We start from the raw sequence: 19,394 nt of genomic DNA on the forward strand, positions 1-19,394 counted from the left end.
AAAGTCCAGATGGAGATCATTGACCCTGGAAGTCCACCTGGAGATCATTGACCCTGGAAGTCCAGATGGAACTCCTTGACCCTGAAAGTCCAGATGGAGATCATTGACTCTGGAATTCCAGATGGAGATCATTGACCCTGAAAGTCCAGATGGAGATCATTGACTCTGGAAGTCCAGATGGAGATCATTGACCCTGGAAGTCCAGATGGAGATAATTGACCCTGGAAGTCCAGATGGAACTCCTTGACCCTGAAAGTCCAGATGGAGATCATTGACCCTGGAAGTCCAGATGGAACTCCTTGACCCTGGAAGTCCAGATGGAGATCATTGACCTTGGAAGACTAGATGGAACTCCTTGACCCTGGAAGTCCAGATGGAGATCATTGACCTTGGAAGACTAGATGGAACTCCTTGACCCTGAAAGTCCAGATGGAGATCATTGACCCTGGAAGTCCAGATGGAGATCATTGACCCTGGAAGTCCAGATTTTGTCAAAGTTTTGCCATCATCTCATCATCATAGAACAACATCTCCTTATCCACCCCAATACCGGGCACTTTCACCCCCTTCCTGCCCAGGCCATTTTTTCAGCTTTTGGCGCCCTCACATTTTTAATAACAATTGCACGGTCATGCTGCACTGTACTTTTATGAAATTGTTATAATTTTTTTTCACACAAACAGACATTTCTTTTGGTGGTATTTAATCACCTCTGGGTTTTTAATAAAAAAAAAAAAAGACTGAAAGTTTTGAAAAAAAAATGTTTTTCTTAGTTTCTGTTAGTAAATAAGTAATTTTTCTTCTTCACTGATGGCCACTGATAGGCTGCACTTATGGGCACTGATTAGGTGGCACTGATGAGGAGTTACTGATATGCCGCATTTATGGGCACTGAGAGGTGGCACTGATATATGGCACTGATGAGTACTGATAGGCGGCTTTGATGGGCACTGATGAGGTGGCACTTATGGGCACTGATTAGGTGGCACTGATGAGGAGGCACTTATATGCCACATTTATGGGCATTGATAGGTGACACTAATATATGGCACTGATGAGTACTGATAGGTGGCACTGATGGGTGGCACTGGTGGGTACTGATAGGTGGCACTGATAGGCGGAAATGGTGGGCACTGATAGGATTCACAGATAGGTGGCACTGGTGGGTGGCATTTTGGGCACTAATGGGCATTGATGGGTGGCACTGGTGGGCAGCACTGATGGGCACTGAAAGCCAGCACTGACTGGCATCACTAATGGGCACTTTTTGGTGGCACTGCTGGCGCTTTATTGTAATCAGTGCCCTTATTACATCTCTTGCTGCCCCCCCCTTAAGGAGATGCCGCTGATCGGCTCTCCTTGCCACACACTCTGTGAGGTGATGTGAGCCCATTACCGCCACTTCCTGTATTTACATTTGACCAGCTGTGATTGGACACAGCCTATCACATGGTTAAAGAGCCACGTCAGCGGCTCTTAACAGAGATTGGGTCATGCCGTGTCCTAGCAACATGGAGTGCCCGTTCGGGTGAGCCGTCATATGACATCCATCCAGAATGAGCCCACATTACCCCTCCGTCATTTGAGTAGGTGGTAAAGCCGACTCTTAACTTCTTGAAAGTTTAGGGTTGGAGACTTCTAAGATTTGTTTAGTTGCAGTTAAGATAAATGTTAGAAGGTTAAACTGATGTTTGGAAATAACATCCATTTATTTTGTTAACCCCTTCAGCCCTTCATGACCAGACCATTTTTTTTTCGATTTAGCAATTCGCTACTTTACCTGGTAATTGTGCGCTCTTGAAACATTGTACACAAACAAAACGTATATCATTTATTCACACAAATGGAGCTTTCTTGTGAAGATATTTGTGAGTTTTTATTTTCTATTATATAAATGAGAAAACACTGAAAATTGTGAAAAAAAAACAAAACAATATTTTTTACTTTCTGCTATAAACCATACCCAACAAAAAATTACAAAATCTAATTTCTTCATAAATTTTGCCCAAAATGTATTCTGTTACGTGCCTTTGTTTAAAAAAAAAAAGATCCAATAAGTGAATATTGATTGGTTTGTGTGAAAGTTAAAGCATCTACAAACCAGTGGCGGCTGGTGCTCAAATTTTTTTCTTGGGCGCAAACAAATGCCACTAAAAGAAAGCTCTATTTGTTGGGAAAAAAGGACATCAATTTTATTTGGGTACAACGTCGCAAGACTGCGCAATTGTCAGTTAAAGCGGCGCCGTAATGTAAAAAAATGATCCGCACTCCGCCTGTTGCTCTTAAAATGACTTCATTTTATTGAATAGCCACAGTGAACAAATGCAGATTAAGTCAGTTGACGCATTTCAGCCTATAAGGCCTTAGTCATAACCATGACTATAGTGTGCCTGTACAGTGACACATGTATAGAACCTGCTACAGCAAAACTGATATCTAAAAGGAAATAAAAATTGCATTTAAATGGCTGGCAATACAAACATGTTAAAAAAAAAAAAACAATCACATCAATACCAGGCCCTTTGGACCTTTTGCCATTGGCGAACACCCAAATTTGCAGGGAACCACGCAGTGCATTCTAGGGCACTGATTGGCTGAAGCAAAGCACCTAACCGCTGTCAAAGCCATGATTGGACAAAGTCATGATGACTTTGCCCAATAATGGCTCAGCGCTCATAGTCCCCCCCCACACTATAAAAGATTCCTTCTCAATGGAGTACGTTGTTGGAGTGGAGATAGCTAGAGCAGGGCTCACTTTGCTACTAGCTAGTTAGTGTGTTATTGTCACTCTGAGTCTAGAGTGTTAGTGTTGTGTGTCAGTACAGTGTGAGTATAGTGTAGTGTCAGTGTAGTGTGTTAGTGTAGTGCAGTGTTTAACACAGCATTAAATATAATGCTGTATACAGTGCTGTATACCCTTTATTGTTTTTTTGTTTTTTTTGCCCCATGCCTGCCCCTCAGTCAGTGATGGTTTGGGAAGCTGTGTCATCTGCTGGTGTTGGTCCTCCTGTGTTTTATCAAGTCCAAAGTCAGCACAGCCCTCTGGCAGCAAATTCTAGAGCTCTTCATGCTTCCCTCTGCTAACCATATTTATGGAGATGTCGATTTAATTTTCCAGCAGGACTTGGCACCTCCCACAATGCCAAAGCTATCAATACCCGGTCACATGATCATGGTATCACTGTGCTTGAAATGCCAGAAAACTCACCTGACCTAAATCCCATAGAGAATCTGTGGGGTATTGTCAAGAGGAAGAAGAGAGACACCAGACCCAACAATGCAGAGGAGCTAAAGACTTCTATCAAAGCAACCTGGGCTTCCATAACACCTCAGCAGTGCCACAGGCTGATCTCCTCCATGCCACGCCGTATTGATGCCGTAATTCATGAAAAAGGAGCCCCGACCAAGTATTGAGTGTATACTGTACTCTACATGGCCAGACTTTTCAAAAACATTCCAATCTAACTTAGCTCCAACCCTATAAGCACTCTATTCATCTGCAATGGCCACTGCCTCATTTACCTCAGAGATGCTTTAAGCCTATGTGGTGACTGATCCAAAACCGAGCAAAGAACCCACTTCCCCGTCCAACTTTAGACCAATTTCTTTACTCAATACCGATGTTAAATTATATTCAAAAATCCTTCAAAAACAAATAGACTACTCCCTATCCTCCCTTCCCTTATAAAAACTGACCAATCTGGCTTCACCACAGGCAGACTGGCTTCTGATGCCACAAGAGTGAGAGTCATCAATGTTATGCAGCATGCCGAGTGCTGTCTCTGCTCCTTTCTTTGGATGCGGAGAAGGCATTCGACAGGATACATTGGGGCGACATGAAACATACCCTACAAAAGATCGGCTTCACCGGTCCCATCCCATCTGCCATATTAGCCCCGTACTCCTCCCCCTGTGCACAAGTCTATACTTCTATCCTGTTATCAAACAACTTCACCATTTCCAATGGTACAAGGCAGGGATGTCCCCTCTCCCTCTCGATCTCTAATTTCTTATAGAACCACTAGCAGAGAGAATTAGAACCCACCCTAACATCTCAGACTTTTCTATACAAGGACAATCCCATGATATAAACGTATCTGCAGACGATATTATCCTATTCTTAACATCAATAGCTACATCACTAGGGATGAGCTTGGTGTTCGAGTCAAACGCATGTTCGCCCGTTCGGCAAAGCCAGAACTCTGTGGGCCATTTGCGCCAAATTCGTGTGGCGCTAACGGCCCACAATGCACTGCGCCATCGCAATGCATTGCTGGCTCATGATTGGCCAAGCATGCACTGTGACCCCGCATGCTTGGCCAATCACAGCACCGGCATCGAGGAGAGCCATCATTGGCCGCAGGCAGGATGCCTGTGGCCAATCATAGCTCAGGCTGTGTAGTACACGCCCCACACTATATAAGGCCGCCAGCGCGGCGGCCTTGTGTAGTGTGTTGGCGTCTGTAGGAGTTAGTGGGTGTTCTCTGTGTACTTTCAACGCAGTATACACTGTCCTTTATCCACCGATTTAGCGTTCTTGCTCTTCTGTAATTGAGCTTTCAGCCAGCTGCAGGAGTTTGTGGGTGTTGTCTGTGTGGCCTGACCGCAGTATACACCATTATCCACCTATATATCTATATTGCTCTTCTGTAATTAAGCTTTCAGCCATCTGCAGGAGTTTGTGGGTGTTGTCTGTGTGCCCTGAGAGCAGTATACACCATTATCCACCTATATAGCTATATTGCTCTTCTGTAATTGAGCTTTCAGCCAGCTGCAGGAGTTTGTGGGTGTTGTCTGTGTGACCTGAGTGCAGTATACACCATTATCCACCTATTTTGCTCTTCTCTAATTGAGCCATCTGCCATCTGCAGGAGTAAGTTGGTGTTTTGTGCCTCCAGCACAACACAGTATACACCGGTATCTACCCTTTAATTCCTGTTGTTCTATAATAAAGGCATCTGCATGAGTTAGTGGGTGTTGTGTGCCTTCAGCACAATATACACTACCCAATTGCTGTTTTCCCATCTCCCTTCAGGCCATTACCATTTCTGGAAGGCCAAAAAGGAGAGGCAGACAGGCACGAGCTGATAAAAGAGGGCAAGCAGGCTCTGTGTCTACAGACAACAGTGCTAGTTGCGGACGCGGTGCATCGTCATCAGCACGTGGCCATGGGACACGCTTGTCCTCTTCATCCTCCTCATCCTCTCTCACCCAGGCTCAGGGTACTAGCAAAGCAGATTCCAACGCATCGTCTTCCCTCGTCTCAATGTCATCATCAGTGACTCACCACGTCCTCCTGAGGAATCCCCTGAACTCTTTGAGCACAGTGTTGGGTACATGCTCCAGGAGGATGCCCAGTGTTTTGTGGGCTCTGATGATGACACTCAGCTAGAGGAAGGCAGTAGCGTGAGCGCAGAGAGAGGGGATGCTCAAGAAGGACAGCAATCTGGCAGTCATGTTCCACAAGCTGAAGCATACTGCCAGGTTTGCTCCAGCGATGAAGAGGGAGGGGATGATGAGGGCACTGACTCCACGTGGGTGCCTGGTAGGAGAGAGTAGGAGGAGGTGGATGAGGCACATCTCCAACGAGGCAGGATGCCCTTCGGGGGCCAGCTTAGGGGCAGCACACAGACTGAATCACACCACAGAGCTCCGCCTGTGCAGGGCGCTGCCTCTGTGCGTTATTTTAAAATTTCTTTGGTGTGGGCCTTTTTTGAGACGAGTGCATCAGATCGCACCGCTGCTATTTGCAACATATGTCTCAAGCGTATCCCGCTTGGGCACCACATGCTTGATCAGACATATGTTGACCTGCCATGCAGCTCGTTGGCAAGCGTACCTCAAAGACCCACACCAAAGAACAAAGCGGACCTCTCCTTGCCCCTCATCATCTGGGATCTCCAACCCCACTAGACCTTCAGTCCTCTCTGAAACCTGAGAGGAATGAAGGTGTAGAATTAGGTGTGTCACAGCCAAGTGCTTCCGGGCAAATTTCCCTGCCCCATCCGCTGGACCGTCGAAAGAAGTTCACTTCCAGCCATCCACATGCCCAGCGGTTGAATGCTAGCTTGGCTAAATTGCTAGCACTTCAACTGCTACCTTTTCAGTTGGTAGACTCGGCCCCCTTCCGTGAGTTTGTACAATGTGCGGTTCCTCAGTGGCAGGTCCCCAAACGCCACTTTTTCTCACAGAAGGCGATTCCGGCTCTCTACCAGCATGTGGAAGGCAATGTCCTTGCCTCGCTGGACAGGGCAGTCAGCGGTAAGGTGCATATTACCGCTGACTCATGGTCCAGCAGTCATGGATAGGGACGTTACCTGTCTTTCATGGCCCATTGGGTCCCTCTTCTGGCAGCTGGGAAGGATGCAGGACATGGTGCAGTAGTGTTGGAGGTTGTTCCGCCACCACGCCTCCAAAATGCTACTACTGGTTGTGACACACCTCTCTCCTCCACCCCCTCCTCTTCTTCTTCCTCCATGGCCTCTTCCAGTGCTCTGTCCTTGGATCCAGTGGTGCTCCATAGGCGTTCAAGGGGCTACTCAAGTACGCAGGCAAAATGCCATGCCATGCTTGCTCTGGTTTGTTTGGGGGACAGGAGCCACACTGGGGCAGATATTTTGTCAGCTCTGCAGGGGCACGCCGAGAGGTGGTTGACGCCACGCCAGCTTAAGCCAGGATTGGTGGTTTGCGACAATAGCACCAACCTCCTTTCCGCCCTCCGACAGGCACAACTGACCCATGTGCCCGGTGTGGCTCACGTCCTTAACCTGGGGGTGCTGCCGTTCTTCGGCAGGTACCCGGGCTTACAGGATGTCCTGAAGCAGGCCAGGAAAGTCTGTGTGCATTTCCGCCGATCATTTAATGCCTGTGCTCGGCTGGCTGAGCTCCAAAAGGAGTTAAACCTGCCCAAAAACCGCCTAAGATGTGACATGCCCACCAGGTGGAACTCAATGCTGGCCATGCTGCAGCGGCTGCACGCGCAGCAGAGGGCCATCAATGAGTACCTGTATGACTACGGCACCAGGACAGGGTCAGGGGAGCTTGGTTTTTTCTCACCACGCCAGTGGGGCATGATCAGGGATGCATGCACTGTCCTGTCACCATTTGAGGAGGCCACAAGGATGGTGACCAGTGACAGCGCATGCATCAGTGACACTGTACCTCTTGTCCACCTGTTGGAGCATATGCTGCATGGAATAATGGACAGGGCACTTGAGGCAGAACAGAGGCAGGAAGAGGAGGACTTCCTTACCTCTCAAGGCCCCCTTTATCCAGACAGTGTTCCTGTTGTCCCACCCATCACACAGGAAGAGGACGAGGAGGAGGAGAATGATTATGTCAGCATGGAGGTGGAGGCTGGCACTCAGCATCATCAGCAGCAGCAGTCTTGTAGGGATGATTTACAGTCCCAAGAAACCCGTGGACTTGTACATGGCTGGGAGGAGGTAGCTGCGGATCATGTTGACCTTAGTGACCCAGAGGACTCCGGACCGAATGCCTCAGCTAACCTACGCTGCATGGCCTCCCTGATCCTGCAAAGCCTGCGGAAGGATCCTCGTATTCTTTGGATGAAGGAAAGGGACCATTACTGGCTGGCCACTCTCCTTGATCCACGGTACAAGGGTATGGTTGCTGACCTTATCTTGCCGTTGCAGAGGGAGCAGAGGATGAGACATCTCCGGGAGGCCTTGCAGAAAGGTCTGTGCAACGCGTTCCCAGAGACTGGGAGGTTACAAACTCCTGGTCCTGGACAACGTGCTGCTGAGGCATCGGTCAGAAGGAGCGATGGAGAAGGTGGCCGTCTGACCAATGCGTTCAGACAATTTTTTAGTCCGCAGCCCCAAGGTATGATCGGTTCCAGCAACCATCGCCAGCGTCTGATTTACATGGTGCAGGAATACCCAGGGGCAAGGTCAGACTTGGACACCTTTCCCACCGAAAATCCTCTGTCTTACTGGGTCTTGAGGATGGATCACTGGCCAGAGCTTGCACAGTATGCAATTGAGCTACTGGCCTGTCCTGCATCCAGCGCTCTTTTGGAACACACCTTCAGTGCTGCTGGGGGCTTTGTTACCGATCACAGGGTGCGTCTGTCCACCGACTCGGTTGATCAACTGACCTTCATAAAGATGAATCAGTCTTGGATCACCCACAGCTACCAAGCACCTGAAGCTGATGTAACCGAATATATTTTTTTTAAATATCACATCCCTTCAAGACTTCCTATGCTGATGCTGAGTGACTGTCCTGTTATGTTGATTGTCTATCCTCTTCCTCCTCCGCTGATATCTTGGAAGAACATTTTTGGTTCTGGGTGATGCCACCAGCCGAATTTTTCTGCCCCTGTTTAACAGGGGCGTTTAATTAAAATTTTTGAAGCAATGCTTTGCAGCAGGGCTCATTCCTGCACTACAACTAGAGTATATGGGAGAGGTTGCAGTGTCGTGGCACCAGCACCAGTGCCACCAGCCCAATTTTTCAGCCCTTGTTTAACAGGGGCGTTTAATTAAAATTTTTGAAGCAATGCTTTGCAGCAGGGCTCATTCCTGCACTACAACTAGAGTATATGGGAGAGGTTGCAGTGTCGTGGCACCAGCACCAGTGCCACCAGCCAAATTTTTCAGCCCCTGTTTAACAGGGGCGTTTAATTGCAATTTTTGAAGCAATGCTTTGCAGCAGGGCTCATTCCTGCACTACAACTAGAGTATATGGGAGAGGTTGCAGTGTCGTGGCACCAGCACCAGTGTCTAAGGCCCAATTGTTCAGCCCCTGTTCAACAATGGCATGTAATTACAATTCTTGATATAATCGTTCACAGAAGACCGCTCCAGCGCCCACCCGAGTCACTTTGAGGGCTTACAGTGTTGTGGCAAAACCAACGCCTTGTTTCGCCATTTCTGCAGAGCATATAGGGCAGGCCCCTACTTTCAAACATTCAACTTACAAACATATCCTACTTGCAAACGGAAGGAGACAACAGAAAGTGAGATGAAAAAAGACAGACGGCAAAACAAATTATACAGGGGTGATAACCCTTCCCTATGTTTTCCAAAAAGCTTAAAAATAGTTTTTTTGACTGGAGCTACACTTTAAAAATGTACCAGTTCAAAATTACAAACAGATTCTACTTAACACAACAAACCTACACAGTCCCTGTCTTGTTTGCACCACCTGTATACTGCTGGTCTGAGTATATAGGGCCTGGGGGCCCCACGTCTTTCCTTTTTTTTAATATGGGTACGGGGTTCCCCTTAATATCCGTACAAGACCCAAAGGGGCTGGTAATGGGTGGGGGGGGGGCTACCTATGCCATTTTTCTCAATGATTTTCATCCATATTGCTGAAACCAGATATCACATTAAAACTGCAAGCAGTTTTAAATGACTTTTTTTCTATTAAATGTCATTTTGTACAGGGACTGTTCTAAACACGGGAAACACGTGGCACTTCACAGGCATACTATAGACATCCCCCAGGCACGATATTTAAAGGAATATTTCACTTTTTTTTCACTTTAATCGTCATTAAAATCAGTGCTCCCAAAAAAACGGCAGTTTTTCAAAACATTTTAGGCATTGACCCATGTCCCCTGGGGCAGGAGCCAGGTCCCCAAACCCTTTTTAGGACAATATCTTGCATATTAGCCGTTAAAATTAGCACTTTTTATTTCGAAAGTTCGAGTCCCATAGACTTCAATGGGGTTCTAAAGTTCGCACGAATTTGCGGTCCGTTCGAAAGTTCTGGTGATTCCACTTTTTAAAAACTTTTATTATTTCATTTTTTATTTAGCTTTCTTGCTTATCACAAACCTCCAATGTGATATCATTAGATAGGTGACAGGTGTTCTTTATGGAGACAGACATTAGGGGTTTATTAGACCCCAGATTTCTCCCCTGACATCAACTGCAGCTATCCAAGCACTGGAAGCTCTCAGAGATTAGCGCTTCGGGATTAATGGAGAGCAGATTACAGAAATGCAGATGTGTTGGACCGCACTATACACTGCTATGTGGAAATTAGCAGGAGAAAGTATCGAGGAGTCAGATTGGAGCCGACATTGCAGGTTGTAGTTAGAAGTTTGAATGTTGATAATTGGAAGCCAGGAATCAGATAGACGGGGAAGCAGCATTTGTGAAGTCAGAGGCAGGAGCAGGTATTAGGATGGATGGTATTGGTTCCAGTCTGTTTTTTGATTTTTATTTGTTGTTTTTTTTTGTTTTTTTTGCTACTTAGGATTTGATTGTTCCAGTTTAGATGACGACAATTCCTGCTATGATCCTTGTGTGAACCGCACTGTGCTCGATGAGCCCTGGAGAAGTGCAAACTACACACAATCCTCCACCCTGAACTGTGATCTTCCCATGAACGGATGGTATCAGTTTGTTGGTAGTGGAGGTGTTCGTATAGCAGAATACTGTGTACCCGAACGTAGATGTAATGCGAAAGCTCCAGTGTGGATGAATGGAACACATCCGGTCATTACAGACGGCATCGTGAATCGCGCGGCTTGTCTTAGCCTTAATGGAAACTGCTGCTTCCTGACATCAACCATCCAGGTTAAGGCTTGTCCCCTGGGGTACTATGTGTACAAATTAATCGGAACTCCGGGGTCAGGTTGCGACTTGACCTATTGTACGGGTAAGTGACTCATTTACTTTTCCTACTTAAAAAAATAAAATAAAAATAAAAACAGTCATTATACCTATCAAGGTTTAAAGCCCTCCAGGTTGCAGAATATCTGGAGGCAGCAAATCAAGATGAACTGAATTTGCAGAGTTTTTTGTGTTTTTGTTGGCTTTTGTGTAACTAAATGTAGACAAATCACTGCACTTAATGCCCAACATTTTACTTCTTTTTGGATGGATCCCGGAAGAGTTCTGTCGGGCTTTTATTTCTGGAAGGTTTATGGTGGCATTTCTCAATCTATTTACTTCAGAGGAGCCCTTGAATTATTTTACGACTCAGTGATACAACTCTTGATATATTAGCGTAATTGTAAAGTTTTAAATAAAGTAGAAGTAAATGTGGCATACCTAGAGTATTTGATATACCCTGGGCAGAGGATATATTTATAACACCCACTGTCAGGACCTGGATCACCTGCTGGTGGCACTGTGCTTCCCACAGCAGAAGAGTGCAGTTTGGCTGTCCACCAGCAGGTGCCTCACAACTGCCAGTAATCAGTCGCCTCCTGATGCTGGCTGCTGGGAGGGTATTTAGGTCCTCCTCTGCAATTACACTTCACGCCAGTGTTTTGCATTTGTATTTGCACTACCAATTAACCACTTCATCCCCGGAAGATTTGGCTGATGAATGGCCAGGACATTTTTTGTGTTTGCTTTAACTGACAATTGCGCAATCGTGCGGCACTGCACCCAAACAAAATTTTTGTCCTTTTTTTCCCAAAAAATATAGCTTTCTTTTGGGTGGTATTTGATTGCCTCTGCGGTTTTTATTTTTTGCGCTACAAACAAGAAAGTGCGCTAATTTTGGAAAAAAAAAACACAATATTTTGTACTTTTTGCTATAATAAATATCCCCATTTTTTTAAGCTATTTTTTTCTCAGTTTAGGCCAATATGTATTCTTCTACATAATTTTCGTAAAAAATCCCAATAAGCGAATATTGATTGGTTTGCGCAAAAGTTATAGTGTCTACAAAATAGGGGATAGATTTATAGCATTTTTATTATTATTATTATTGTTTTGACTAGTAATGGCGGCGATCTGCGGTTTTTATCAGGACTGAGACATTATGGGAGACACAGCAAACACTTTTGACACATGTTTGAGACCATTGGCATTTATACAGTGATCAGGGCTATATAAATGCACTGTACAAATGTCACTAGCAGGGAAAGGGTTAACACTAGGGAGCAATAAAGGGGTTACCTGTGTTCCCTGTGTGTGTTTCTAACTGTAGGGGGAGGGGACTGACCTAGAGGAAATGACGGATCGTGGTTCCTAGCTATGATGAACACACCATCTGCCTCTCCTCACAGAGCAGAACAGGGTTTTGTTGTGTTTACACGCACACTTCCGTGTTCTGCCTCTCGTGCCCTTGAGCGGGGGGGGGGGGGGGGTGAGGGTGCTGGAGCCATGATTTGCAGATGGGGGGGCAGTGTTCACAGGTGGCTGCATTTGATGGGCAAGTGGCTGCATTTGATGGGCACAATTAGTTACGTTTGATGGGCACAAGTGGCTGCATTTGATCGGCAAGTGCCAGCGTTTGATGGGCACAATGGCTGCTTTTGATGGGCACAGGTGGCTGCATTTTAAGGGCAAGTGGCTGCATATGATAGGCACAATGGCTGCAATTGATGGGCACAAGTGGCTACATTTGATGGGCATAAGTAGCTGCATTTGATGGGCACAGGTGTCTGCATTTGATGGGCAAGTGCCAGCGTTTGATGGGCACAATGGCTGCTTTTGATGGGCACAGGTGGCTGCATTTTAAGGGCAAGTGGCTGCATATGATAGGCACAATGGCTGCAATTGATGGGCACAAGTGGCTACATTTGATGGGCATACGTGGCTGCATTTTATGGGCACAATGGCTGCATTTGATGGGCAAGTGGCTGTATATGATGGGCACAGGTGGCTGCATATGATGGGCACAAGTGCCTGCATATGATGGGCACAATTGGCAGCATTTGATGGGCACAAGTGGCTGAATTTCATGGGCACAGGTGGCTGCATATGATGGGCACATATGGCGGCATTTGATGGGCACAGGTAGCTGCATTTGATGGGCACAAGTGGTTCCGTTTGATGGGCACAATGGCTGCGTTTGATGGGCACAAGTGGCTGTGTTTGATGGGCACAATGGCTGCATATGATGGGAACAGTGAGGCTGCAATTGATGGGGGCATTTCAGTATTTTTTAGTTTGTTCGTGCCCCCCCAAAAATTTTAAGCACCAGCCGCCACTGCTTTCTTGTCCCTATATACCTGAGCTTCACCACTTACACATTTCCGGGTCACAGCCCTTCATCACAGTGGCAACAGTGTCACCTCTGGAAGTCTCATTCAGGGGAATTCTCTCACCTCTGATGGTAAAAAATAGTTTCTGAAACTGCAAAAAGAGACGAGTAAAGTGGGCACTATACAAAGTGCGTGTAATGTATATTAATAATAAAAAAAAAAAAAAAAAAAACATATAACAAGCCAATAGACAGATCTGAATCAAATAAAATATCAATACATGTCAGCTCAAAACCATACAGTCATAAATATTAACCCTAATATGTACAACATAAAAATAAATAAGAATATAAAGTATGAATAGTACCCGATACAATAACCAGCCTGCCTGGGAGGACTAAATAGTCTGTTGCACCTCCTATGATACTTGGTAATGCCAAGCTGCACAAGAGGGGGGGGTGTGCTAAAACTGGAGCTCTCTGAATCTGGTGCAGCTGTGTATGGTAGCCAATCAGCTTCTATCTTCAGCTTGTCCAATTAAGCTTTGACAATAAAACCTGAAAGCTGATTGGTTTCTATACAAGGCTGTACCCGATTTTGCACTCTTCAATTTTAGTTGATTAATAATAACCCACCCAAATAGGCCTAGACTGTTGCCAACATCCCCAATTATTAAGAGACATATAGAAAGGGAACCCCCCCCCCCCCTCCCAATATACACAAGGGGACTTTTAAGGCAACAAGTATACAAAATGTAATTAATACATTTTATTTATACAATATTTCAAAATTGGTGCATACATCACCATGTACCAACATATTAAAATGATATGACAGAACTGAACAGGATAGAATTGTTCTCGTTTGATGTGCCCAACGTGTTTCAGGACCTGTGAAGAGCCCTTTCTTCAGGGACATTCCATAAGGAGATTAACAAATGGCAACACTCTATAATAAAACACAACACACATTAAGAATCAATGGCCAGAGACAAAAATGGGAGCGTCGTATGAAGTGAGTTTGGAAATGAGTTGGTACCTCCTGAAGTTAGGGCCCTTCACAGGTCCTGAAACGCGTCGGACACAGCACCAGGAGACCACTTCTATCCTATTCAATTCTGTCATATCATTTTAATATGTTGGTACATGGTGATGTATGCACCAATTTTTAAACATTGTTTAAATAAAATGGATTCTATTTGGTTCCAGTTTTAGTGAATTGAGTTTTTTTTTTTCATTTTTTTTTTTTTACTACAAACGCAATGAGTGGTATGATAATCATAATGACTACTGTGCAGGCAAGAACTAATAAAGTAAGAATTCTGATATTTTAGATTCACAGAGACAAAATATTTAGCAATTTGACATTTTGTTATTACCTAGATCCCAATCAATGTTTTCCTGATGAAGAGAGCGGCATTGTTAATGGAGTATTAGGATGTTATTGCAGTTCATCATTCTATAACATCACTGCCATGGATGATGTCATGCCTAAAGGTAAGGTGATAGGTTCACAAAGTGGAATCTTATGCCGCGTACACACGTAGCCGACTATCCCGCCGGACTGTCCGCTGGACTTTCCGAACAAACTACTTGCCCACACACGGCACTTTTTCAGCAGACTAATACGGCGTACTAAGTCTGCCGGACTATCCGCCGTACTTTTGAAATGAACGGACTTGCCCACACACGTGGAGGAAAGTCCGCTCATTTTGAGCGCGTCTCTAGGTAGACGGGGCCAGCGAAAGAGGCGTTGCTGGCCCCGTCACCTGGTATGGACTTAAAGGTGAACCCCAACGCTGAAAAAATCAGCGTGGGGGTCCCCCCCAGGTCCGCATCAGACCCTTGTCCGAGCACGCTACCCGGCCGGCCAGGAAAGGGGGGGACGAGCGAGCCCAGAGTACCAGAGGATGCTGGGACTGTGACATCATACTGGGCGGGGACATCATCTGGTGATGTCCCTATATAAGTCGCCGCGAGCGCCCCCCTCCTGAGCCGTACCAGGCCGCGTGCCCTCAACATGGGGGGGTGCCTTGGGGAAGGGGGGCGGCGCGGCCCCCCCACCTCAAAGCACCTTGTCCCCATGTTGATGAGGACAAGGGCCTCTTCCCGACAACCCTGGCCATTGGTTGTCGGGGTCTGCGGGCGGGGGGCTTATCGGAATCCTTCAATAAGGGGGCCCCCGAATACCGGCCCCCCACCCTATGTGAATGAGTATGGGGTACAATGTACCCCTACCCATTCACCTGTAAAAAAAAGTAAAGAAAAACACAACACACAAGGGTTAAAATAGTTTATTGCACAGCTCCGGGGGTCTTCTGTCTTTGGGGGTCTTCTTGCCGGACTCCTCCGCTATCTTCTGCTAGCTCTTTTGCTAGCGGAGGAGCCCAGCTTTCTTCTTCGCCACCGCCCTCTTCTTCCGACTTCGGGGGTCTTGTCCCCCTCTTCGGTTCTTCTTGCCGGGCCACCGCGCCTTCTTATAGCTCTTTTACAGGCGTTGGCCCGGTCTTCTGTCGCCGCCGTCGCCGCTGTCGACGTCTTTTGTTCTTCTCTTCCTCTCTTCTTCTCTTCAGATGTTGCCTCGTCGCTCTCTCTGCTCACAATGACCGGGACACGGCACGTGGCGACTTATATAGGGACATCACCAGATGATGTCCCCACCCAGTATGATGTCACAGTCCCAGCATCCTCTGGTACGGCTCAGGAGGGGGCGCTCGCTCATCCCCCCTTTCCTGGCCGGCCGGGTAGCGTGCTCGGACAAGGGTCTGATGTGGACCTGGGGGGACCGCCACGCCGATTTTTTCGACGTTGGGGTTCCCCTTTAAGTCCATACCAGGTGACGTGCTCAAAATGAGTGGACTTTTCTCCGCGTGGGAAAAGTCCGCTCATTTCAAAAGTACGGCGGACTGGCATACCAACGGCCGGATTGTCCGCCGAAATGCAAGTCCAACGGGAAGATTGGAGTGCAAAACTACTTTCTAAGTCCGCCGTACTTTTGGGTAAAAAAAGTCCGCCGGAGGCTACACACGGGGGGATTGTCCGGTGGACTTGAGTTTGCCGGACTTTTCCACCCGATTGTTTGATCGTGTGTACGCGGCATTAGTAGATGTGCTTCCATATTATCCCAAATTTTCTACGTGGTGATTAACAAACCAATAGCTAATAGTCAACATGTCACCGATCCAAGTCTGCATGGAGATCCAACTCTGTGGAGCTGCACCGGTGCTCCAAACCTTACTGACTGGTTCCGATGCAAACAAAAAGTTGCAGAGATGGAAGAACCCATCAGCATAACCCGTGACACCCTTGAAAAATGTACACAAATCTTCTGGCTTCAGGAATCTGTGGAATATATACCTGTTTGATGGAGGATTCTCCCTGTAGCGGTACCCTCGTAAGGGCTGCTGATTTGGTTACTTAGCAATCCGCCAATCACCCTGCTACCATCCACCCCACGATCAATAAACTCAAAGAACAGTCGATTTCACGGTGTTGTTGCTTTTATCGTGGGATGTTACTTGAACTTGGGAAAGAGGGTGTCATGAGATGCCCATAGTATTTACCATATCACACGTTAGATGTAGCTATTCGGTGGCTTTGGCCTTGCAAAGAAAGAGTGAATACACGGCTTGCACCTCAATCTCTTCTATTTGAATAGCTCTTCTGCAGGCTACTGCTTTCCCTGGACAAATCCTTACTGCAAAACTTCTTATTTTTTTCCTTCCGTTTAAACAAAGAAGAATCACTCTGAATAACTCACCCTTTGCACACAGGGGATTCTCGGCTGGAAGCTCAGCAGACGCCGGACCCTGGCGGAGAGAAATCTCCTGCGCGCAAGCGCGGGAGTGACGATTTTGCGGCTCCGGCCACTCACAGCGCCGGAGCCGCGATACCCGGAAGAAACGCTGAGGGAACATGTCAGCTCCCTCGACGTGGATTGGGACAGATGTCGGGGTCTCATTCTAAGGTAAGTATTTCATAATGAGCTAGTATACGGTGCATACTAACTTATTATGCCTTTTCCTTTGCAGGTGAGCAAAAAAAATAAAAATAATTCAGCGGGTATACAACCGCTTTAAGGCAGACAATTGAAAAAAAAAATCCATTCCTTTTTGTATGTATACACTAATTTATGTTTATTTTCCCCAGATATCAATATTGAATGTGGAATGAATCAAATTACAGTTTCTTACAGTAAATGTTACATTGAGTTGTTGGGATTCAATGCTTCATCATTACATCTAACGGACAGTAGATGCACCGGGGTCATTGAAATAAGCGATAAAAGGTACATTACTGTCACCACACTGCCCAGGACTGGTTACTGCGGAACAGCGCTGGTGGTGAGTAAAGAGAAGAGATAAGAGAGATACAACATTTAAAAGTATTATTATAGCATAATGGTACCAGGTATAGGATGTTCTCTGACCTCTTAGTGGGCTTTGAAGAAAACACTTCAAGAGAGAAAAGCAGGAAACTTAGCTGGTGGGTATGTAGCTAACAATGAAACCCCGGAGGTCTTCAGGGCAGAAAGTGAGGAAAAATCTTTCTAGTGGGTACACAGAGCATTAATACATGACAAAGAATAGAAAGCTTCTATCTATCTATCTATCTATCTATCTATCTATCTATCTATCTATCTATCTATCTATCTATCTATCTATCTATCTATCTATCTATTTATCTATATATAATTAGAGATGAAGATTCTGTCCATGTAATTAGTAAGGATAGAATGTGTCCTCCCAGGCCATGCTCACTGGCTCATTTCACCCCACCCATGGAGCTTAGTCATAGTGGTAGACCTCTATGACAAAGCCCCATGGACAGAATGAAACATGTCAGGAGGTGCCGCCTGGGAGGAGCCTAGGCTGTGGCCACTTTCTATCCTTACTAATTACATGGGCGGTTAAGAGTAGAGCATCTTCAAATCTAATCATAACATAGCGGGGCGAAATTAGCACTACAGACTCCGGCAACCCTTTTCATTGGATCACTGGAGCATAACCATCGGTGCTTGGAGTGGTGCGCTAAGTATTTAATTGGGTCACCATGAAAAATGTTTATATGGACTTACTCTTTAAATGTAATTTGATGTTCTGCTGCTAGATTAAGGCCAACTGCCACTACTAGATGTCCTCAGTCTTGGCACGTCATTCAATTTAGAAGTCTGAGCATATTCTATGAGTTTATGGAGTCCGGGACTCACCCACCTGAGGAGTTGTGACCAGGGAGCCCTACAGCTCTTTGTAATGAGGCAAAGTAGTGCTGACATCATCACATCAGCACCGCTCTCTATCAGTATTGAGGACCATCAATCACCGGAGAAAGACCAATAAAAAAGACAACACTTTGCATAACATGAGTGATCAGAAGACATCTTTAAAAGAAAAGTAGTTAAAAAAATACAGCTAACAGGGCAGGAGGGGGGACCCATGGTCTAGGAGCCTATAGATGGGATTTAAGCTTCTACTATGGACTCTTTTTTTAACATGAAGGAGCCAAGATGCCATCTGACTGCAATATTCAGACATGAAACCTCAAGTACCGCCAAAGCTGATCTCCTAATCAGGGCTACGGAAGATAAAAAAATCTAAGCTCTGGACCAGACAATAAATAATAATTTGGTTGTCTGCTTTAGTTTGGCAACCAAACTGTAGAATTACCAGCTTCAAATGTTGTGTTCTCTTATTAACGCCTGGTCTAGATCCCACATTTTTGACCCTTTTAATCTGAAAAGAAGGGGGTGCCCACAACCTTTGAACCTCATTGAAAATTGTATTTCAAATATTACATTGGACCCTTATATATGGAATGGAGCTTGTACCCATTAACCTAAAGCCAGGTCACTGCCATCATCAGAAATCATCCTCCATGTCTTTCTCAGTACAGTTTTGCTTTAAATGATATTAATTTACATAACGATGGAAGACTATGGATGATGTTTTAGAAACTGTTTGCTACTTCATTAAATCTATGAGGGAAATTTATTATTTTTTGTATATTTAATTACAGATAAATAGCAGCTATATAACATACACAAATGTGGTGTATTTATCACTCAACGCCACTTCACGCACATTTTCCACAAATATCTCATGTACCTACCCAAGAAGCTTGGAGAATGTCCTGTGGTCCTCTACGATGAGAGTAAGGTAAAGTATGTCTAACTAAAATTGTTTGGCTGCTATCTCTTGAGAGGGAACTTTTTTGTGAATAGCTAGTCAGGTAGATTAGAAAGAAAATAAGTTACACTGTTCCTACAAGAAATATGCCCCCCCCCCCCCCCCCATTTTCTTGATCATTGTAGAAGGGCCCCATTACAGTGTTGGTCAGTGGAGAAGTGCCCCCTTATGTTGATGATGAGTTGAGAAGTATCCCCTTACATTGCTGGTCAATGGAGAAGCGCCCCCACCCCCTTATAACGTTGTCTATGGAGAAAGCTCCCCCTTTTATTGGGTGATCAATGTGGA

The 19,394-nt window shown here is 45.8% G+C and overlaps 1 protein-coding gene across 1 annotated transcript in view; it reads left to right on the forward strand.

Annotated features, from left to right (window-relative positions):
- The window catches only part of LOC143925274 (uncharacterized), a 148,030-nt gene that overhangs the window by 121,853 nt on the left and 6,783 nt on the right, over positions 1-19,394 (forward strand). Inside the window, exons 15-18 of the mRNA XM_077449862.1 lie at positions 10,234-10,638; positions 14,305-14,418; positions 17,071-17,264; positions 18,937-19,076. Coding sequence (XP_077305988.1) covers positions 10,234-10,638; positions 14,305-14,418; positions 17,071-17,264; positions 18,937-19,076 — 853 coding nt within the window. The remainder of the gene's footprint in view (positions 1-10,233; positions 10,639-14,304; positions 14,419-17,070; positions 17,265-18,936; positions 19,077-19,394) is intronic.

The sequence above is a fragment of the Lithobates pipiens genome, unplaced genomic scaffold (assembly GCF_037356315.1).
Source record: "Lithobates pipiens isolate NorthernLeopardFrog02 unplaced genomic scaffold, aLitPip1_a1.2 Scaffold_22, whole genome shotgun sequence".
Classification (NCBI taxonomy): Eukaryota; Metazoa; Chordata; class Amphibia; order Anura; family Ranidae; genus Lithobates; species Lithobates pipiens.